At 45.7% G+C, this 23,167-nt stretch overlaps 2 protein-coding genes across 2 annotated transcripts in view; both read right to left on the reverse strand.

The window, feature by feature from the left end:
* The window catches only part of abtb2b (ankyrin repeat and BTB (POZ) domain containing 2b), a 44,749-nt gene extending 35,441 nt beyond the window's left edge, over positions 1 to 9,308 (reverse strand). The window contains exon 1 of the mRNA XM_069686007.1: positions 8,295 to 9,308. Coding sequence (XP_069542108.1) covers positions 8,295 to 9,186 — 892 coding nt within the window. The 5' untranslated portion in view covers positions 9,187 to 9,308. The remainder of the gene's footprint in view (positions 1 to 8,294) is intronic.
* A 2,500-nt stretch (positions 9,309 to 11,808) lies between these two features.
* b4galnt4a (beta-1,4-N-acetyl-galactosaminyl transferase 4a) overlaps positions 11,809 to 23,167 on the reverse strand; it is a 183,086-nt gene continuing 171,727 nt past the window's right edge. Inside the window, exons 10-20 of the mRNA XM_069686815.1 lie at positions 22,127 to 22,297; positions 21,714 to 21,823; positions 20,456 to 20,556; positions 20,114 to 20,187; positions 18,552 to 20,037; positions 17,731 to 18,110; positions 16,663 to 16,816; positions 16,499 to 16,571; positions 15,632 to 15,785; positions 15,193 to 15,319; positions 11,809 to 14,015 (exon numbers count right to left, since the gene is read on the reverse strand). Coding sequence (XP_069542916.1) covers positions 13,901 to 14,015; positions 15,193 to 15,319; positions 15,632 to 15,785; positions 16,499 to 16,571; positions 16,663 to 16,816; positions 17,731 to 18,110; positions 18,552 to 20,037; positions 20,114 to 20,187; positions 20,456 to 20,556; positions 21,714 to 21,823; positions 22,127 to 22,297 — 2,945 coding nt within the window. The 3' untranslated portion in view covers positions 11,809 to 13,900. The remainder of the gene's footprint in view (positions 14,016 to 15,192; positions 15,320 to 15,631; positions 15,786 to 16,498; positions 16,572 to 16,662; positions 16,817 to 17,730; positions 18,111 to 18,551; positions 20,038 to 20,113; positions 20,188 to 20,455; positions 20,557 to 21,713; positions 21,824 to 22,126; positions 22,298 to 23,167) is intronic.

Genomic DNA, 23,167 nt, shown 5'->3' on the forward strand with positions numbered 1-23,167 from the left:
CTTGACCAAACAGGTGATGTTTTGAGGAGATGGCATTGCAGGGTCGCAGATGGAGAGGCAAAGGTTCTGGGAAACAGAATTGAAATGCAGGCTGGGCTTCAGGGAGAAAAGCATGGGAGGCACAGGAAAAGAGGACAGATGAAGAGACAAAGCTCCAAAAGATTGCATCAATGAGGGTCGGGAGCAGTAAAGGTAAAAAGAAGGGAAGCACGAGGAGCCTGGTGTTTGGTGTTTTTGAGGTTGGGAAATAGATGACCGAGTTTGATAGAGCACAACAGGAGAAACACGTTCAAATCAGAGAGGCTTTAAATGACTACAACCCACAGCGGTTTGGCTATCAGCACGGCTTTGGGGGAGGGGTGATGCATCCTCTGATGAGGGCAAAAAGGGATTCAAACAAGCCGCTGAGCCTTGTTGTTTATGAAAGAGTTGTTGCTGACAAAGCTGCAGGCTCGGCGCACAAACAAACACATTCCAGTGTCTGACAGAGGGAGACGGGACAGCTGAGAGAGGCGTTCGTGGTTGGAGAGAGAGGATGAAAAGAAAGAGAAAGAGAATTAGGGATGCACCAATGAAAACTTATGGAGACACTGCGACAGTTTCTGTCCCTGGAAGACTTTTCAAGCAAAACTTGCACCTCTTTGCTGTTTGATGCCAAGGAGAGATGCTTGGGTTCTGTCAAACAGGAGTTGACATCCTCTATGATTGGATGCCTGGGTTAATGGTCACTCACTCAGCCCTCAATCAATCACACACAAACACACACACACACACACTAGAAGCCCCTTTCAAAAGCACAGATACCATCAGTGTCAGAGGAGAGAGAAGAGATCGGAGAGACAGCAAGACATCAAAAGCAAAAACATGCAGAAGAAATGTCAAAGGCTGCTGTGGCCTACTTATAACTGCAGGGCAAAACACCACCCACACATACCCGCACACACCTCACTTAACCTGTCATGATTGGCACTTTTCCTAATGAACCTGGCACAGTCAGCAACAACCTTGTCATAAAAGCTGATGTAACTTTTCCATTCTCCATCACGTTCCCTCTCTCTCTAATTCCTCTTGGAAAATTGGCTTAGCATTTTGGGTGTTGCAGGTTTCCAAACATCACGCACACTGTAAACTATTGCCCAACCTGTCGATGGTCTGTGAGGCTGGTCCCGATTTCACAGTGTAAGTACTGCAATTATTGCAGCTGATATAATTTCATTCAAAAGGACTTTTGGCTGTGAAACAAGACCAGACTGCACTCAACAGTGAAGAAGCTGGAATAGTCCTAACAGAGTGTCTTTGTCCACTGATGCAACGTTTGTTTTTACTCCACCCTTTGCATGCTCACAACCTTTGTAGGCCTGCAGGTCAGAGGGAGAGCATCTTCTGTTAGTCTGCTTCTCCTCTCTGCTATCTAGAGTGTGTGCACAGGGGAAAGTTATCCCTGTTCAGAGGTATTTCCTACACATGGAGTTTCCAAAGTGTCTTTTTTGCTGCTGATTTTAAGAATCCATCTGCATTTTCCTTGACAGATTGATGTCTTAATAAATGTCACATTGGCAGCTTACACATGTAAAATGAATATTTGTTGGTGTGAAAGCGTGAAAAGAGAAAAGGCAGCCAGAGAAGGAGGAGGGAGTCGAGTGCTCAACAGTGTGTCTACAGACGAGTATGTTTGCTTTTCCAGAGCAATATATCGGAGCTTTGCCGCTCAGGCTCCACACACGCTCCTGCTCTGACTCGGCTGGACAAAGAGGTCACTGACAGCATCGCAGAAAGCGCCCTCTTTCTGCCCGTTTGCAGAAACAACAGTTTAGACTTGAAAGTAAAAGGAAGAAAAACAGTGCTTTCCTAGCTTGGCTGAAGATCATCCAAAAGAGATCACAGCCCTTCCTTTGGCACACGTTCATCTGAAGAAGGAGCCATCCCGCACACACGCAAACCCGTCCGCATGCTGCAGAGATTTGGCTCCAGCCAACCAGGCCGTATAGATCCCAATCAGGGAGGATATGTGGGATTGCAGCTTCATCTCTCCCTCTATCTCTCTTTTGGCTCCATCCAGCCAAGTCCGTATGACTCCAACAGATTTCAGCAGAGAGCACAGCGAGGGGTTATTATATCCAATCCCTGGTCAGACAAATCTGTTTCCACTTGAACTACACACTCCCCATCACCCCCTCCTCCCCCAGTCTGCCCATCTGATCTTTTTAGTGTGTAATTAAATATTACAACCAAATCAGCCTCAGATTGGTTCTGTATCGACTGAAGTAACCGGCCTCACTTTTGCTGGAGCACACATGCAGAGACAGTGATGCATGCCAGCTAATGCCTATTAGCAATTAGAGCTGTGATGGTTGGCATTGATTTCTAAGGGGTAAGAAGCGGGGAAAATTATGATTTTAGGGGAGGTTTTGTTGGGACAAAGACTTCGAAGTTTTTCTCTTTGTGATATTCACATGTGTTTATAAGGTAAGGCAGAACAGATCTGCTTCAGCACAGAAACAATCAAATAAAAAGTGAGTCCTTTTTGTGTCTTTGTCTTTGTAAACCATGTTCTGTTACACTTAATTCAGCAGAGAGAGAGAGGGTGGTGCAGCTGTAAGATGAAGTCTTTTAGTAGGAACGACAGACTTCTTACAGAGTCTGCACTGTTTATGTCGAGTGTGGGAACAAAGAGAGATCATTACTCTTTGAGTCTTTTTTGCATTGTAGTTTTTGTTGAGCGTGACACTTTGTCAGAGCAGATTGTGACATTAATAACCAGAAAAACAACATTAAAAGTCGTGTTTTTCCTGACTAGGGCTGGGTTTAGGAAATGGATTTTACCGATTCAAACCGATTCTCATTTGAATGACCCAATATCAATTACTAAATCCCGAGATTGATATTTAAAAATATGTGTAAAACGTGTCTGATCACTCATGTTTCTGAGCACTCCTGAACGCAGGCCCCCCTAACATAAAATTGTTAGTATTGTGTTGACTGCTGTGTGTTGGTCATGTTAAATAAAAAGTACATTATGCAACTTCTTTGGGGTCAATTCTTATTCTAAACATTAAACATTTTGATAATGCACCAGGTTATAGGTGCATTGATTGACCTATTCCCGACGTAAGTCATGAGGTACAAAACTAGGTCAGGACATTTAATGTTGCACATTTTGGAGCAATTTTCACTCTAATATTTTGTGGCTGCATGTAAGTCAGTAAGATCATATATATAAGCTATAAGCTAAAAGAATTTAATGTGAAGCAAAGCTCCAACATCTCTCTGTCCTTCAGGCCTGATCCGCACCTCCTCACTCTGTCGAGGCAGCACAGTCGGTTAGCATTTCTCTTGTACCTCAGCCTCACACTATGAGCCCAAGGTTGACTCATTATTTGTAAAGTTGCCTTCCTACCCTGATTTCCTTTTAAACTTGTGTTGCTATAGCTACTGATGATGGACACACAAAAACAGCTTTTGTAACAACCAAGGCCAACATGATCTAAGGAGGCATATTATGCACTGATTGACAGTTGGTTCCTCAGCCGGGTCCAAGGTTTCAGAGGCTGGTGTTTACAATACCACCACTGTACACATAATTAGTTTGAGTGCTCATGACAGAGTGTGTAGTTTCTCACATAATAAAAAAAGACTACTACAAAACTTTAGCTCTTGACTCACACCTCCTACCTCTGATATTTCAGCATTAACAATGACAAACCCAGACTGCAACACAAGCGCATGTGGCATTCTGTCCCTCAGCCAAAGACTCCATATGTTCATGATGTTAGCCACAGTGGTTCCATTCAAACACAACCATCGCTAGCATCCAGGCAATGCACTCGGCTATCGGGTCCAAGATTCCAGCCAGTCTTCCTGCTTCCCTCATTAGCTGCTCCGGCTGCAGCCCTCAACCCCAACGTGCAGGACGGATTCCTTTGAGAGCCACAGCTAGGACTCTGTTAAATGCATGTGACACGCTGGCTGCACGTTTTCCAATCCTAAACCGGCCAATCTGATTTTGCCTGTTCTCTCTTGATAGACTGATTAGCTGCTCTCCAAGAATTTGATTAGTAAAAATTACAATGCAAAAGGCATGAACGCTTTCAAGTTTGTTGTCGCTATTTGTGTCTCTATTTATGCCCTTTTTCCCCTCATATCTGTCATCCACATCTTCCTTTGCTTCCTCCTAATCAGCGCTTTACTGTAAACATTGTTAAGAAGCATGAGTCATGCTGCTGTAACGTATTAGAGGGAGCGTGGCTTCACATCAAAATAATGGCTGAAGTTTCAAAGAGCGAGACGAGTAAGTAAAGACGGGCTACACACATGGGAGTATACGATCTTCCTATAGGTTACTGGACTCTGATTGTTAGAAATACACAAACTCAGTGACCTACATCAGAGGATGTGAAACCAGCGGGAAGTTCCTGAATCAATGGCATCAGTTTTGTAACAGCCTGACAAATCATCTGTGGTGTCATATCTGTGAAACATTACTCATGTTTTTTCTTCCCAGAATAGTCTACATCCACACACAAGTCCTTTTAAGCACCCACAGATGAGCAGAGTGAAACACATGTGCACACCAGCTAATGGGTCAGTGTTTTTACAGCTGGGAGCAGACAAAAAAGCTAGTGCAAACAGTGACATGGACCATCAGTGTGTTGGTGTATGCTCCCGCAAATAACGCTCTCACACAGCAACATGAATGTAGTGTTTTGTGAGGGATTAACCCTTATTATCCACTAAAGCTGTATGATTTACGGTCTTAACTCTGTACACACACTGACCTGCTGACAGTGTTCACAAGGTTAACCCCCTGAATGCATCCGTACAGTTACTCGGGTCAAATACAGGCTTGCCATCGATGCAGGGGCAAATGTAGCATGCTGAAACATGCACACAAGAATGAACTAAAGCCTCTTCCAACATAATATTAATGTCCTGATATGTTTTCCAAAACCGTATTTGATCCTTTCCCAGATTTGTGGGGCAGGGAGTGTATTTTCAGAGTGCTGGTTTCCCCATCTGTGTGACCACAATGCTGGGCCGCTCTCCCTGCCTCTCGCTGCCCACTGTTCCCACGCCTCTTTTTGGGCTAAATACATATTTAGGGAAATACTGAGCAGCAAATCATATGCCCTGCTCTCTCTGTGCACCCTAAACCCATTACTCACAGGCTTTTTTTACAACCTTTATAGAGCTGGAGGAGGGTAACTGAACTTTTTGTTAGCACTGGACCAAATCAAAGTTTATTTATCCAGGTAAATCATGCCCTCATGCATGAATGCTCTCTTTCAGGTGGCCCCTGATTAAGATTCATGCAGTTGTACCGATTAAGGCCATAGAGCAGCCATTTACAACCACTAATACCCCCTTCCCACCAAAATATGACGCAGGTTTTTCAGACCCGGGAAGACCCGTTAGTAAATGCCGATTGTCTCTTTTCCCATTGCCAGTGGAGTATCCTGGTTTCGGTCGCCAGAAACAGGGTAAGTAAACAGTGAAGATGTTACGGTGGTTAGGTCTTTATTGTATCTATTACTCATTCAATCTTTTTATCAAAATCGGCGCCGACAATTTTGAAACGATGGAGACGGGCGGAATTTGTAGCTGAGATGACGAGGAGTCGCAGGAGTTACAGAAGTTGACGGAGCATAGCATCGCTCCGGAAAGGAGGCGGAGATTAGCGTGTCGACACAGGTTTTGTGTTCCCATCATTGCCGATCGAAGCTGAGGCGATAATTACCCGATTGTAACCTTTCCCATTAAGCAAAAAAGGCGGGTGTTGGCTTTTTTTTTGACCAGTGGGAAAGGGTCTTAACTTCCAAGAAGTAGATACCTGGCTTAGGTAAAGCCATTAGTTTGCAAGTCTAACTATTGTACTTAAACTTAAGTTGCTCACTTTGGAAACAAACACAAACTCAAAATAAGCATGAAAACTTTAAAAACTCAAATGAGGCTGCACTTTGAAAACTACTCTTCCGCTTGGTCCACAGTTTAACAGATCTCCGCATGCCAGTCATAAAGATCAATGATTTCTTACCACTTCCACTGTCCATTAGTAAAGCTACTACTCTGCACTTTAAAATACCCCACTGTACTATCAACAACAATTATACCAGGAAGAGCTTGCTCCTGCTATTTCCTTGTGAGCAGAAATGAATGACAAATGGATTCCTCTGTATAGCAGCTCTGTGCGCCGAGTTCAACCAGTGCTGTGGAGCCATTTGAACACATGCAAAGCAGACTAAATAGGTCTTAAGCAATGCATGTGTGGCTGTGTGTATGGATATGTGCTCGTGCGAAGCGTGTGCATGAGTAATGAATAAGATCCTGGCACATCACAACCAAGTTCCTCTAATGCACTCCCTGTAGACCAGAAGAAATAAACAGATAAAGATGAAGTGGACGTGAAAGCAATGGCAAAGTTAAAAAAAATAGAGAGAGAGAGCAAGGAGTGAGAGTGAGTGAGAGAGAGAGAGGGCAGGAGGAGAGGAGGGAGGGAGTTTGCAGAATTGTTATTGGAGCCGTAGAAGTCATTTCTGAGTTAAAGAGTTCCAGATGTGGGCCAGCCCCTGAGAAAGAGTCAGAGTCAGAGAGGCTGAGAGGAATCGAGAGGGAGGGAGGAGGATTAATCAGACTGTGCCCGTCCATATGATCAGTATTCTACCCGACTGTTCTGAGAACGGAAAGTGGATCTTTGCTTCTTTACATGCGCTGATGGTTGTGGTGGCTGTGGGACTTCTGCAGCAGAGGGGGGGTGGGTGCAAAAAGTTTAGGGTGTGGGGTGTCAGGTGGTAAGGTGGTAGAGGGGCATGTGGCCTGCACAGCCCAGTCTTGGGCCTATAAAAAGCTGGGGTGGTCAGAATAATGGCCTGTTGTTATTACACACACACACTGGTCTTTCTCAAAACCAATGACTAAATCACCGAAATAGACCAGTCGAAATCCAACCAAAAGACATCTGGTTAAATACTGGAACAAAAGCTGCTCTTTAACTTGTTTTTGCAATGAAATATCTCCCAAATGCACTGCCCAATGTGTTCTTAGCACTTGCAGAATATGAAATGTAAGGTGTAAGTGAGTGAGAGTGTGCATGCATTTGAGCAAGCACTGTGAATTAAGTTCTGATTGATCTCAGACTGTTGCAAGTTAACAGTGTTACAGCACAAACCTCTTCTTCACATGCATTCCACGCTTGCACAGGAAGGAGCTCCTGCATGATAATGTCTTAACTAGGATCAATGGTGAGCCTGCAGGCCTGTAATAATGTCCAGTTACTCTCTCTCCTTCTTGTTTGTGGTGTATGAACATGGATGTGTGTATGCCCAGCTTCCTCAGCATTTGTTTTCAATCCCTGTGCGTTAGGCTAAGCTGCACGATCACACAACAAAGGGCTATTGTCCTGCAGTAAAAAGCTCTGCTCCAGGGAGCTGGTAGTGGGCCACAAACAAAGGCTGGTTACATTGTCCCAACACAAGCCCATGAATCAAGCCAACACTGGGCTGCCAAAACGGCCTCGGAAAGAGCGCTGCGAGTCTACTGGGGTGTGACAAAGAGGAAAGAGAAGGAGAGCTGATTGAGGAGGGATGTGAGGGTGGAGGAAACAAATGGACAGGGAGCAGGACGCACAGCTGGAGCTGGAAGAGAGAGGAGGGAGAGTGATATATGTGGATAGCGGTAGGTGAGAGGGGTTTGTTCAGCAGGAGGAGAGGAGGAAATTGAAGGAGGGGAGGATTTTTGAGAGTGCAGCCAACACAGCGTGAGGATGAGAGGTGAAGTCAGCGCAAACAGAGAGCTGTGTAAACAGACAAGCCTCCTGCGTGTGCTCTAAGGGCTCCCCCAAACCACAACAGCAGAGCAGGAGTGACGTGTGGATGCGATCTTGCAACTGGCCAATGAGAATGAAAACATCAAATTTAGCTCCTCAACACAGAATCCAGCTGTATTTTTTTCCTTATGCGACCTTGGTCTGAGAAATAAATACTTTATTTGTTTGTGAGATTTCCCTGCACTGTTTTTTCCTATTCTGACAGCTCAATTTAGCAATGAATCCATCAAATGCTCATGCACAAAGAGCTGCTATTGTATCCAGGAGCAGGACACATTTCACCTTTTCCACAGTGTGAGGGAGTGGAAAGTGGTGACCAGCTCTCTGGAAGGAGAGTGTGTGACAGAAAAAAAAGTGAATTTTGACAGCCATCAACACACAGCAACAACATACAGTTAAAGCTGTCACCAGCATCACTTTTTCCAAACATTTTGTAGGTGCAAGTGCACTGAAAAATGAGTTAAAATATATTTACCATTGGCGTTCTTCCCGCAGATCAGGTGCTCATAGTGCTGCAGGACTCCCCACAGCTCCGCATCATTGTTCACCACCCCCTCCAGGGCCTCTGCACTCACTAGGGCGCTTGCTGACCCTAAATCCGGCCCTGAATGACCCCTCTCGGCCATCAGCACCCTGGCTCCTATCTCCTCCACCAGAGCTTCCATGCACGCGGTCAGGCATATCGCTGCATACTCGTGGATGCGCACGGAGATGCGGGTATCCACCATCCAGCGGAAAAAGCGTCCCACGGAGAAGGAGAGGCCGCAGCGGGCGGACTTGCCCTTCCTCAGCAGTTCCCCTGCGCTCATACTGTACATGGAGATAGCCTTGACCGTAGCAGAGACGCAGTGGTCGGCCAGGGCCCAGCTAAGCACGAGCCTCATGGCGCTCTGCACCTCGAAGCGCGTGCAGCGGCAGTGCATGACACTGAGCCGCTGCGCCTCTCTGGAGATGCGGATCAGAGCCCTGCGGAGGAGAGCGGACAGCCGCCTCACGGCCTCCGGGGAGAACACAGGTGGGAGCCCCCCTTTGACGCTCCCACTCCCGGCAACTTTGCGAAGTATCTTGGCCACCTCCTCTTCGGTCCAGGGAAACTCTTCCAGCTCGGGTAAGCGGGGGCACTTGGAGAATATGTCTTCAGGGTCTTCGGGGAGGACCGTGTTGACCGTGTCCCAGCTGTTGTTCCTGCTGTTCATGGAGCCGGAGTAGTACCACCAGTTGCCCCGGTGAGGGGCCGTCATGAAGGCCTGGGAGTTGGACTTGGAGGAGGACAGGCTGAGGGATTTGCAGGAGTCCCCCGCGCCGTAGCCAGAGTCCAGCGTCAGGTCCTCCAGGGTTTTCATGTGGACATTGCTTAAACCAGCCATTGTTGTGAAAAAAAAAAGCCTTAAAAGGGGAGCTTCGGAAGAGGGGCAAACCTTTTAACGGTTTACCTGCAAGTCAATAAAGCAGCAGTCGAAACTCCCCGCTGAGCTGGACGAACTGGTTACACAGCACAACACTTGACAGGCATGCTGTAGAAAAGAGTTCAGTGCAGGGTGCAGGACAGCGAAATAACTACAGCTCAAGCTGAATAAATCCTATTATAGAGCTTTTTCCAATCAAAACCACCCTGTATAGTCGTTAAAAAAACACGGGGTAGCCAGGAAAGTTATAGTCGCACCCGCCTCACCTTTCCCCGGGCAGCGCAGGGATTTAAACTTTCCTCCGGAGTCCACAGTCTTTTCAAACACGACGAAATGTCTCTCCGCTCTCTTAATACAGCCAGGCTCCAGTTCATTTATATATAAAACGTCCCGCTCAGACGCTCAACAAACACACACAAACAGTTTCGTTTTAGTTAATATCCGTCTAACGAGTCTACCTCACCGCTCTCCCGTCCCGGTGCCTCGTCAGGAGCAGCCTGTATGAGAGACTCAGCTACAGATGTGTGAGAGGAGGAACTGCCACTGAATGACAATACGGAAGCAGCTCGAGGACCAATCAGGAGAGGGCAGACTTTTGCGGCAGCCAATCAGGATCCGCTGAGCATCCTGCCTGAGTTTGAGGGAATAAGTAAACTTTGTTAAGCCTCAAATTAGCCTTAAAAAAAATCCTAGTGTGACGTACATATGGCTGTTTTTGCTTTTATACTCCAGTTACACACTTTTTTTTTTACACATTGACATACATTTCTGTTAAAATTTAATACAGATGCGGTTTCAGCTTCAATTATATTTTATCATTTTATCTCAAAATGTGATTCACTAGACTATATAATTCTATATTAATTGGCCTTCTGGCTAGTTACCAGGAACAAAATTGCACATAAAGCAAACATCGGTTATCTCGTCATGTTGACTCAGGGGAACTTGGCTGGCTGCCTGCACATTACCTCACCTCTCACCTGCAGTCTGTTACTGAAATTGAATCTGTAAAGTTCCTGGTGTGGGTGTAAGAGGTGGAATAGTGTTTACATTAACTTGATGAGGCTTAGGGGTTTCACTGTAAGTGCATTTTAAAAGATTATTTAAGGCTGCAAGGAAGACCATGTGTTGGAATATCTTACATTTCAACCAAGAAATAGTGCACTGGCTTGAATGGTTTGTACCCAGTCCACTTCTTTGGGCTCATTCAGTCCCAGTTCAGCGGAGGAAACACCAACAAATTGGCCCCCTCTTACTATCAAAACAGAGTTTGACCAAATCCTCTTAAAAACGTCAGTTTCACATCAACGTCTAGCCGTGTTTGTTGTTTCTCGTTAGGTGCTGTAACATGCTTGAGGGGAAATAAAGCAAACATGTTCAAGAGGCCTGTGACTACCTGCGTCTCATCACTCTGCACTCACGTAGACAGGTAGGGTGTGTCCAAATTGCGGTCCTACACTATTACATAATGGGTTTAGGGCAGAGCACGTACCCTGCAACACATGTGGCTGTAATGAATGTTTTCTTTATGCACATATACAGACTTAGATGTTGCAGGACATGCTATACTATGTATGTGCTTAAAGTGGAAAAACTGACTCCCAAACACACACACATCATGGTCTATGAATCACTATGTCAGGGGAACTGCGTAGGGGGTCGACCTTTAAGTCCACTTAACCTCCACAGTTTTGCACTATTACTCAAAGCTTCTTGAAATGAGATCGGAAAACACACAGAGAGATCACAGGAGGTTACCACTTGCTTCATACAGACCTCATGTAGCTGTGATGTGGACTTGTCTTACCTCATGGTCTCTCGGTGTGCGTGCAATCTCAGGGAAGAAATCAAGCCAGCACACACCTCCCAGAGCAAAGTAACACACAGGAGGGAGCAACATGAAACCCTGAAACTCTGCAAATGATTAGATGTGTTCCCAAAAAGATGCCAGCTCAGTTGGTGTTAAACATTTTTGTTTCACAATGTTTGCTTTCCTCTCTGCATTGGTCAAAAAACACGATGATTTGATATTCAGTTTATCTCAGAGTGGGTATCTGGATGGTGATGTCAGCCAGTGAAAACAGGGTGAGGGTTGCTGAGAGTTTTTAAACATTTCATCATTTTAAAAATCCTTTTGTATTTTTAGGATCTTTAACAAACAAAGTGAGTTGGATACAATAAAAAGTGGTATCATGTCACATGATCAGTATGAGCCACATACTCATATGTAGTGAAAAACAGTTAAATGATTTGCATGAAGGAAGTGGACCTGTGTGGGTGTTTGCTCATATTTGCATGTGAAAGAGGGGGATTTTTCTCTTCTTCTCAATCATACCAAAGTTGAATCAACACACCCCTGCTCAACATATGAATTTCTCTACTTGATCTAATATGTTTGAAGCCATTCAACCAGTTCCCCTCCACAGGTACTGGCTATATATGGGCGGAGCACCACCATGTGGTCAGATAGGGAATAGCTTGTATTTTAAACTTTCTTTATATTCCTCGTTTATTAAATGCTTTAGAGAGAGGGACAAAAATGAACAGAGCAAATTTTGAAAGATCAAACAAATCCCCAAAAAGTATCTGGACGTAAGCATAAAATTTTATTTGCAAAAACCCAACAAATCAAAATAAAAGTACAATACATTCTTAAAACCTTTTCTCTACAAAACAATTTCACAGAAATTACCTTGGAATGTATATTACTATTTTTCACTTGTATGTCTCTTATATATATAGCCTTATATTAACTGTGTTTCTTCTCTTCTTTAAATAATCCCGTGTCAGTGTTAAATGACGTACAGTATAGACCTTTTTCCTGTAGAGGCAAAGAAAGGGTCTTGGAGGGCAACTTGACAATCAAGTAGTCAATAACAGATCATTAACTCTCATCTATATATACTGTATATGTCCAGGCTTGAGCCCTCCAGCCATTCCCCATCAATATAAGTACCATGTTGCATAAACAGAGGCATTAGGAGCCCGGCCTCCAGCCAGACTAATGGGCGGAGGCGGGGTCCTGTTGGACTGCAGCTGCCATTGAGTCTCCATCACACCTCCTGGTTTCACTCAGTAGTCATTGGTACCATCTCTGTCTATCACTCTGAGGGGCGAATGGCCTGGAGAAGACCACTCCTTCCTGCTTCTAAAGTAACACAACAAACACACTGACATGTCTGTAAGCCATTGAAGAGAACCACATCTCCTTCTTTTACAGTGTATCTGAATTTACAGTGACATTACAGCCTGCTGATAAATATCTGTGTATTTATGCCCGGACCTGCCCTCTTCTGTTATTAGAGTAGTTTAAAAACTGCCTGCAGCCAAACCCTGATAAAGGCACACATTTGTGAAACAGCCATGCCTTGCCACATTGTGTCCGACACACGGACGGGTCTCCCTTCGGTTGGAGAGGAGTGTCAACGATTTCAATAGCTTTTCATTCCCTGTCTGGATGGTACCTTAATATGAGAGTGTTACTCCCTCAAATCCAACACTTTAAACGCAATACTTAGCTCAAAGAATGCTTCAAACAATAATGTGACAGCGTCAAACGGTTTCATATTCCAGTTTACAATGAGGTTAGAGATCTGGAGGGAATGGAGGATACCGTCAGTTCAGTTACATGTGTAAACAGTTGGCAAATTCAGTGTTTTAGAACCGAGAATAGCCCCCCAAATGTTAGTGCACCCGTTACAGTCAGGACAAATAAAAACCCTTTATAAATAACCAACAGCAGAACTGCTCCAGTTACACAAACAAAATCAAAGAAGTCATAACCGATAGGTAGCATTAAAATCGGCCTTGTATGAAAATTGATATAATAAAAGCAGCAGGGCTATATATATCGTTTAAAGGACATTGAAAAAGGTAGAAGCAGACATGAGTAGAAGATAAAAGAGGAGAGAGAGGAGAGAAGGCAGAAAAAGATAAAAAACATGACTTATTTGTTTGGAAAAGGGTGTTTCTGAATCAATTACATCAGGCATCAGGAGAGCTTCAGCACCTCATCACACTGGTTAATGATATCCAACAGGTAGTAGTTGATGTATTAACAAATACTCTTTACCAAATACAGATTTCCTCTACTCGAGCTACGTCACCAAGTCTGCGTCTATCTGAATAACATGTTGACACACATTCTATAAGGCTCCCGTGTGAGAGCGTGTTAGAAAAAAAGATCTTAGGTTGTCTTCACATCTCCTTGTTAGAAAAAAAGGTGCTTCCTGTCACCGTCAGCACACACAAGCGGCAACACACCCACGTACACTTATATATATATTTACATACCCACGCATACACTCACACACACACACACACACACGAAAAGAAACAGCTGCTTTCCAGTCTGTCTGAAAACATTGCACCAGAAACGGACAGAGAGAAGGAGGACAAAAATAACTCTCTTCTCTCTGAACAGTAGTTCAGTCAGTGAGGCAAAGTGATGACTCAGGTCTCTCTGCTTAAACGGCCCGCTTGTACAGTTCAGACATGGACTCAGTTTCCTCGTACAAAAAGTGGCCGATGGGTGAAACAGAGGCGTCCCTGAACGGAGCCTGTTTCACAAAAAGGCAGAGTTCAGGCAGTGAGCGAGCTCCCACAGGTCTCTCTCTCTCTCTCACACACAGTGGATCTGCAGAAAGGTTCGTGTTCCTTCCACCAGCAGAGGGGGCTATCCTTTAGGAGTCTTTTTGTTTTGTGCGTTCCACATGCCTCGCTTGGAGTGAAAGTAGTGAAAGAAGTTCCTCAAGCGTAGTCTCTCGACCTCCAAACCGTTCTGCAGTACCCTGGAGGGGGAGAAACACTCGGTTTAGACTGCGTTCTTTTTAAGATGATGGTTTTTTTGCCTTTATTTCATAGTACAGCTGAAGAGAGACAGGAAATGTGGGGAGGAGAGACTGGGGGATGACATGCACCGAATGATCGGCAGACCGGCCTGCAATCACTGTGTCGCGGACTGTAGCCTCTGTACACGGGGCGCCTGCTCTACCAGCTAAGCTAAACCAGCGCCCCTATGATGACGGTTTAAGCAGCACACATTAGTCAGCTGTGAAACTGCCCTGCACTGGCTTTGCAATTGACAATTTTCAAATAATGAGAGCTCGAACCAATAAGGTAACAGCTGTATCTGACTGACTCTAACAAAACAAAAAATGCAGTACATGGAGAGATAGAAGAGTGATTGTTTGGAAGGCCGGCTGAGCCTCCCTGCGGTGAGAGAACAATTTTCTTGTTGTATAAAGGCAGCTCTGCAAGTTCTTTTCATCTAGCAGAAAATGTTGGGTAAACAACCATAACAACTGTTCAAGGGAAACCGTGTCTTTCTGAAATAGTCTGGTAAAAAAAGAATTCCCCCTAGTGAACTGACAACTTGGTGGTATCTAGACACACTGGTAGTTTTGGTTCTATTTGCATGAGTTTTGGATCATCTCTCTCCGAGATATCTGCATCCAGCTCAGCATAATCGAGAGAAGTTCAAATGATAAAATGTTAGTATATATTTCCTAGACTACATCTCTTTTTCCTTTTGCCCTGCAGTTGCTGCCTACCTGCGTTAAGCGGGCACACAAAACACACCAAGTACAATAGTGACAAGCAACATCACATCAGAGGGAGTGATGTTGTACTCATCATGGCTGTGATTCGCCCACACTAATGATGTAAGTTAAGCCTGTTTCTATATTTGTTTTGTGCCTTTACAACTCTGGGGATACGAGCTATGATCATCTGATGTCACAGTGGTGCAGCTGTGTTACCTCATGATGAATGAGTTGAGATCTTGAGAAAACGACTCGTTATCACGAGAAACCAGAGTAAATAAAATGTATGGATGAATGTCCGCTAAGGGCTTCCATACAAAAGCATATAGTGTTCAGCTAAAGTTTCTCTAAGGTGAGTCAGCATCTCTCTGGTAAAGTCTCAACACATCACAATTAGTATTGAGTTGTTTCGTTGCCGGGTTACCTGTCGAGCAGCTCCCAGTCCTCTCCTCCCCAGCGGTCTTTGAATTCCTCCGTGTTCATCCCTCCAATCTTATCAAAATCAGACTTATATATCCCAAACAGGCCGAAGCCGTTCACCTCCCAGTAACCTGCGGAGAGAACAAAAGGGAAGTTAAAAGGAACCACTGGACCCGTTGCTTGTTGTTGCATCAACAGTGATTATAATAAATGAAAGTCTGATGCCTGGGAAGTGCTTCTGATGTAAATGAGCCTATTATGCATGTAAACTGAAAACCTGCATTACAAATTCATTGTGCTGTCTGTAAGCGGGGAGTGAGTTTGAGTGACGAGCCAGACTGAAAACTTGAAAACTATGTTAATACATGAGCGATTATTCCAGCGGGAGTGCACACTTGTTTGCCTGCTCGTGTGTGTGTTTGTTGTGTGTGCGTGCGTGTTACCATCAGGCTCCAGCGGCGAGCTGCCGCAGCCGAGCCTCATGACGATGGGAGCGAAGGCGAGTCGGCCCTCCACGCAGTGTTTCCGGATGCTTTCCAAGATGTTGAGAGGGAAGTGGATGTGCAGATCACACAGGAACACAATGCTGTGACTATCCTGCAAGGGGAAACACAAACAAACCATCGGTCATACACAAATAATCGCTCAATCTTTCCCATGATTGTGAAAAAGGAATGTCTGTGCACCAGTCTGCAAATAAGCTGGCTGCGAGTAGATGTTCGCATACGCCTAATATGGGATTTTAGGATTAAAGGAAGCAAAGACTGGGCTCTACATCACAGGATTCTCTTCACTTCCAGAGCCTGCAGGTCATCCAGACATGAGTGACAGCCCCGTCATCCCACCGTGACAGCGCTGACACTCAACTGAGGGATCAACGTCTGTCCAAATTTCCAGCTGCTGCACGCCCCCTGTGGGTGGTGAGTGTGCATGTGTGTGTGACAAAGCGACAGCCAAAGAGTGGCGTAAGGGCGCATGCACACAAATAACCTGCAAGAGGGAATAGATGTGACAGCTATGGCGTACACATGACAGCGGCAATGCAGCTAACTGTCTAAGCGATTCCCCTGTCGCCCACAGCTGGGCTCTGCGGGAGAGGACGAAGGGAAGCAGGAGGAGGCTGGGAGATAAGGGCGAGATCTGCGGCCCGTGACAGACCGGGCCTAGCAGTGATGTATTCATTATGCATGAGTGTTCTTTCTGCCTGTCCGTCAGCCAGGAAAGGTCATGTGGTCAGTGTGAGCGGCTGACCTTCAGTGAGTGGCCTTTTTTTCTCCCCTGCCAGCTCACATATTGTTTGTTTCTCTAACCTCGATAGTGTCCACTCCAATCTGCAGTCCCGCTGAGCGCTCAAAGTTCCCCTCTCTCCTAAGATATTCATATCTGTCAAAACAAACATAAGCAAACATCACTTGGAGGTCTTTAAAACATTTTGGAATTTTTCAAAGTATGTTTAAAGTCACATCACACACACCTTGGCACGCTGCTGTCTCGAAGTGCCTGCTCTACGTCCATGTCTTCACTCTCAAAGTCGACGATGATGATGCTGAAGTTGTCGTCCTTTGTCTGGCGATGAAGGTTCTCCATGTCAGAGATAAACTGCTGAACCCAGCGGGCCTGGTTTTTCACTGAAGGAGAGATGGAACAAAAGGAAACGTTCATGCAAAGTTAGGGAAAAAAATCCCCAAAATAATCATCCGATCTTTCCCTTCATGGTGCATGCGCTTGGGATGATTTCCTCTCTGGATATATGGAAAACTAGAATTACTGCCTTGTGGTTGTATGCCTCCATCAATTGGTCAAGTTGAAGTTACATTCCTGTCTGTGTAGACTGTAGATGTTGGAGTTACTAAACTAAAGGTATTGCGTGTATGTTTTGGCGAAATGGAAGTTAATACTATAGCGACATGTATGATTCCAGTGAGAAGTTTCCAGTGAGAAATATGCTGCCCTCTCTTGCCCTCAATATTAGCAAGATGAAAGAGCTTGTTGTAGATTACCAGAGGAACAGGAGGCCCCCTGTCCTGGTTGTCATCCAGTGAAAGGAAGTAAAATGGGTGGACTCATACAAGTACCTTGGGGTCTAAATTAATAAGAACTGGACTGGAGTGACAATATGAAGCATTATGCCGTCACAGTGATATACCTTTTATCTTTTGGGTATAAAATGTCATCACTTCATCATTTTAAACCTATTAGAAATGTGTGTGAAATTTTGTCATAATTAGCGTATGAATTCTTGAGTAATGGCCAGAAATGTGTTTTGTGAAGTCACAGTGACCTTTGACCTTTGAGCACCAAAATCTACTCCGTTCATCCTTGAGTCCCAGTAGACGTTTGTGCCAAATTTTAAGAAATATCCTTCAAGGCATTCCTGAGACATCATGTTCACAAGTTCTACACACAGTGACCTTGACCTTTGACCTTTGACCACCAAAATCTAATGACATCATTCTTGTTTGTGCCAGGAGGAGGCATAAGAAAGCTTGAAAACTCTATTATTCCGTTTTTAAAGCTACCCAATGCTCCCCTTTTGACTGACCTGGCACCACAAAGTGCACCATCACATCTCTCCTCCACTGCAGCATGACCGGCTGGCACAGCAGAGGCTTAGCATAAGCGGTGCTCCACGTGGTTGCTCCGGGCCGCGAGGGGGACTTGGACGCGGGAGGAGGGGGTGGCGTTGTGAGGCCGGGCGTGGCAGCAGAGGGGGCCGAAGCCGGAGCAGAGGCCGGGGCAGAGTCAGTGTTCTCGAAGCTCTCCTCTCCCTGCCTGCTGCGGTGGAGCAGCATGTAAATATATTCGGACAGTCGCACCACGCTGCGGCCTCTCTCCATTAGCTCCAGCTCCACCAGGTAACGGTTCCCTCTCGCCGAGTCGCGCCGCTTCTCGACGTTGATGATGCGTAGCAGGGTGTAGATCCTGCGGAGAGAACAAAAAGCGTAAGAAAACACTTAAAAATAAGAGGGTCCAAAATGTCTTTTATCACTCTGCATTAATTATTGTTTGTCTGTGGGCAGGCCCTTAAAAAACGTGGCCACTCATTATCTGTGGTGCTGTGAAGTCAGCGTGGTGTCATGTGTCAATGCAAATGGAGAGAAGTTAATGGCTTTGCTGCTTCACACCAAAAAAACATCAAGGGTTTGTAAGCACTGCTGCAGAAAACAGTAATCAGCAGATAGCAGGACTGCTAACATGAAGTCAAAGCAGCGGGGCATGACCAGTGTGTTCTCGGGGAAATTACTTCTTGCTTTACATAATGGTTAGCATAGGAAACCATAATTTGAATTTACAAGGTTGCAGGGAAACATAAGCCCTCTCTCAGCCTCACATTATTCTCACTCCCCTCCTGATTAGCCTTACCCGCCGTTCCTTTCGTTTAGCTTCTCCATGTACTGCGCCAGCACGTCCACTACCTCGCTCTCTGCCAGCTGGAGGTTTCCGGACACGTTGCAGCGCAGGTCGTTCCAGTCAGAGCGCAGCAGCTCGAAGTCCATCGGGTTAACGGAGAACGTCCTCTGCCAGTTGATGCTCTCCTCTGCCCAGCCCGGCCGAGCCTCCACCTCCTCGTAGCTGTATTCCGACATCTCGCCCTCCTCCGGCTCTGGCTCGGGATCAGGGTCGGTATTAGAGCGGTTTGTGTCCTGCTCCAGGTCTGCCGGGTTGGGGTCCAGGTCTGGCTGCTGCTGGGACTCTGTGATTTCTGAGGTCCTGAGGTAAGAGGTGACGCGTGTTTGACCTTGGAGCGTGTTTTCTGTGGTGTTTAACCTCAGCAGGGGATCTGGGTGATGAGACAGGGGGGTTTGCGGGTCTCCTTTCTTGGGTAGATCAGTAGTCTTTAAATCCCGCTGCTCCCCTTTCCTCCTGGTTTTCTCTGAGTGTTTTGCCCTGCTGGCAGACTTCTGCACACTCTCATTCTGTGTTCCATTGTGAGGAGAGGTCTTACCTTCTTTTGTTGGGGGATTTGGCCAGAGCTGAGGGGCACTAACGAGACTTTTACCTCCCCCTGCATGTCCTTTTGCACCCAGGTTAACCAGCCTTGTGGTCTTCCCGGTTTGGTACAGAAAGACTCCTGGGAACACCTCTCTAGGATGCCGAGATGCCCTCTCCTCCCTCCTCTCTCGACGCTGCTCCCTCTCCCTCTCTCTGTCCCTCTCGCGCTCCTTGGCGGGTCGAGGCCTGGTGATGTAGATCTTGTTCTCCTCCTTCTTCTCCTTCTTGTTCCCCGGGAGTTTGTTGTTGCTGATCTGAAGGTTGTTGCTGTGGGCGGAGTTGCTGAGGATCTGCTTGGCTCGGCTGGCGAGGGCGGAGAGGGAGGACTTCTGGGGGAAAAGGAGGGAAGATTTAGTCAGTTTCGGCGGTGTCTCAGCCCCCTTCTCTTTTCCTCCTCTGCCGTCTGTTTCTCCTCCTTTCCTGCCAGGACTCATCTCGGCGGGAGCAGTGCGGATCCAAGACAGGGAGCGACCCCCGACCACGCTGTCCTTGTCAGGCCGAAGCGCCCTGGGTTCGGTCTCCTCTTCGAGTCCCTGCCTGGTGTCCTGGTGTATGTTTCCTCTTGTATGATCTCTCCCCCAGTCTCCGTCCAGATCTCTACCATCTCTGTGAGGGAAGTGTCTCCTTTCTCTGCGGTGTATGATACTGTTAACAGCTCCTTCCTCCTCTTCATTGGGGTCCTCCTCCTCTTCTTCCCCTTCTCTGCCAGCTGGTGTGGGAGCAGACTTTGAGTGCTGGTGGGCGGGGTCGGAGGTGTGGCTGGTTTGGCTGGGATGAGAGGGCTTCTTGGGCGGCTGCGTGCCAACGATCTCTGCCTCGTCCTCCATGTCTACCACCTCCTCTTCCTCTAGGAAATCTGGAGACACAAGTTGAATGAGTGGACCCATTTGTTTGACTTAACATGCATGCACGAGTGTGTGTTCAATAGTTACCATCTGGGTTGGGGAAGAAGAACGATCTATCATCTTCTTCTTCATCCATCTTCATATATTTGTAAAAACCGAAGCTGGCAGAAACAACGAGAGGCAACACACACATTAAACACACACATGGACACACACACAACTACATGCATTAATAGGAGGGTTGAAGTTTAAATGTCCCTCGCAGCATAATAGACTTAATCTCTCTGTAAGAGGTCACATAAATCACTGCCATTAAATTCACACACTGGAACTGTTTCTCTGCATAATCAGTGTACTCGCTTATAAACACAGGACAGAGACAAATGTTCAGAAAAGTCTTGAAGAGATAAAAACCGGTAAGGTCCTCACTTCTTCAGGTAGATAGGGGACTCTCTGTAGAAACACTTGTTCTCTCGCTCCATGTGGGTCAGACGTGTGTAGTCGTTGGGGTAAACGAAGGAAAGATAGACCTGAAGAAGAGTCGAAATGTCATAAGCCCAGAAAACACTAATGAAGGTGTTCATTTGCATGTGGTAGCAATCTTTAAGGACATATAAAATGATCTGCTTTAAATAATAAATTGTGTCTGATTTTTTTTTCTGCAAAAAAAAAATCCTCCCAAGGCATCTCCTCCTTCTCCCTCATTAGAAATCTTTAGAGTTATTAGAGTCTGCATAGTCCCAGCCCATTATGCAAATTTCCAACTGGCCCCTCACGAAAACAAAACACGTCTCTGCCATCGTTTACTGGCAACTTGTTGAAACTTAGCTAGCTTGAAGTTTAGTAATTAGTAGTAGTAACGTTAACGTTAGTAGTCAGTAGTGAGTTTGCAAAAATAGCGATGACGGTTACAGCTGGCTCACGCATCGCAGAAGTGCTTGCCAAAGGTTGCACATAATGATATGCACAGCGTCACCACGTCCGTTAAAGGATTAGCTCCCCATAATAGCATGATAGGACTGAGGTTGAAAATCTGCAAACTGGCCCTTTAATGCGAATTGGCTCCTTAGGTTTGTGATGTCTGAAACCTGCCAATCTGAAAACGTGTTGTTCAGCCTGTCCTTGGTACACTGCAGTTTGAAGCAGCCATGGAGATCACTGCTTATGGTGTCCCTGATGTGCCTTGTAGCACATGAAAAACACCACATGGAGATGTTTACAAAGTTAAACACTTGATTTACACAGGAGGGAGTCTTTAAATCACCACTTAGAATGAGCTAATTTCTCTATAAAATGCTGCAGTTTTTCCCGTGCATTGATTCCAATTAGATTTAAATTGGGTTTTCTGTGTGTGCTTTCCAGCTGCTGCAGTAACTCATGCTGTCCTAAAGGGGGAAGCAGAGCTCAACGTTACCTGCCTCCTGCTTCCTCTATGAGTCTTCATACAAAAGGGCTAGATGCCCAAATTAGCATGGATTCAGCTTCTCTGCTCCTGTGTTCTCAGTCCAGTTTAAATATTCGCTGACTCTGCACAGGGGTACTTTAAAGTGGGTTTAAAGCCCACTGCCATAATTGGATGCACTTCTGATGACCCCAAGTCTAATTTAAGTAAGAACTCACTCTCCTCCACACAAAAACATCATCATCATCAGGGTGCCAGAAGGAAGGTGACAGAAATGTGACTTACAAACTGCAGGCCCTGGTATCTGGCGATTGGGAAATCTTTGACTACATAGGTCGGAGAGTAGAGACAGGAGGGAAGAACGTTTTCCAGTCGGGAGGGGTCGATCATAGGAACTGAGGAGAGAAGACAGAGAGAAAGGGAGGTAAATATTTAGGGCAGGGTATGAGCAAATATGTCTATGGAAATCTGCTTTCAACAAAGTCAGAAAGCTGGGAGATGATCTGTGCAAAGGAAAACACACAAAAAATGGAACACAGCCGCCAAGCTGAAATGACAGCCTGAATACAGCTAAAGTGACAACCGAGAGAGACTGTGAGCCAGACCGTCAATCAGTCACTCAGAGAAAATGACAGGCCCGAAAAGGAGGATGAGGATAGAAATAGGGGGCAGCATGAAATGATGAGTGGCAGATTTACTGCTGTAGAAGGTGTCCCTGGGGTCCGGCTTCAGCATATCCGCTCCGTGCTGCGTGATGCTGCCACCGCCTCTCTCCAGACCCTGAGGCTGAGACTCCTCCGGGAGACGGATGTGACTGGCCAAGGTCTGGGGGATGTGGTCGACGCTGTTCATCTTGAGATTGGACTCGTCTGAAAAATACAGAGACAGGGAGACATAAAGTGGAGCAGAGATGAGGTACGGATTAGATGTGAGCTGCTTGAAGGAAAATATGGCACGCTTCATTCGTTATTACAAACACGTACAGACCATGAAAAGGTAAGGAACGGAGAGGAAAGAGACAAGAAGAGGTGGCAGATAGGAAATAAACAAAAGAAGAAGAGGATGAGGAGGAGAGCAGAAGCAAAAAGTTGGACGAAAACAAAAACAGAGCTGAGTCATAATTATACCAATCGATAGCAGGGGAGGAGGAGAGAGCATGTGTGATTAATGGCATGCCAGGAGCAAGGCCTGATGGGAGAAATGCTTCATAATTAAGAGGGTGGTCAGCATCAGTGCTATCCTCCAGAGGGAGAACTGTGCACACTCGTATGTGTCTTTGTTTACAGGGAAAGCCTTAGACTTCCTTTCTTTTAACAATCAGACATCTGTTGACACACACCTGGTTGCTGCGGTGCACAAGCTCGCATAGAGGTATTAATTCCTCAAAACAAGAGCAAACAAAGATAACAATGGAAGTGTCCTTCTCTTTCTTCGGATTACTCCCTGTCCTGTTGCACGGTTGTGGCTGGGTTGTATTAACCAAAGGAAAACAGCATGTTTTCTGTATGGCACAGATAGGCTATTGAAACATCATCCATGTGGTTATTTGGGATTTCCTGGTCTGTGTAGTAAATGTCAGAGTGTAGGTGTGTGTGAAGGTGTAAATTCATTAAAAGCTACCATCTGAGTTGCACTTTTTTTGGGTGTATTTTCACTGAAGCCTCATAACACCAGATCAGTCAAGTTCAGTTTGAAATGCTTGTTGCAGTAGCAGAACATAGCTTGTGTTTGGAGTCTAG

Source organism: Semicossyphus pulcher, unplaced genomic scaffold, assembly GCF_022749685.1.
Source record: "Semicossyphus pulcher isolate SPU_LCO1_2020_fin unplaced genomic scaffold, fSemPul1.0.p SCAF_8, whole genome shotgun sequence".
Lineage (NCBI taxonomy): Eukaryota > Metazoa > Chordata > Actinopteri > Labriformes > Labridae > Semicossyphus > Semicossyphus pulcher.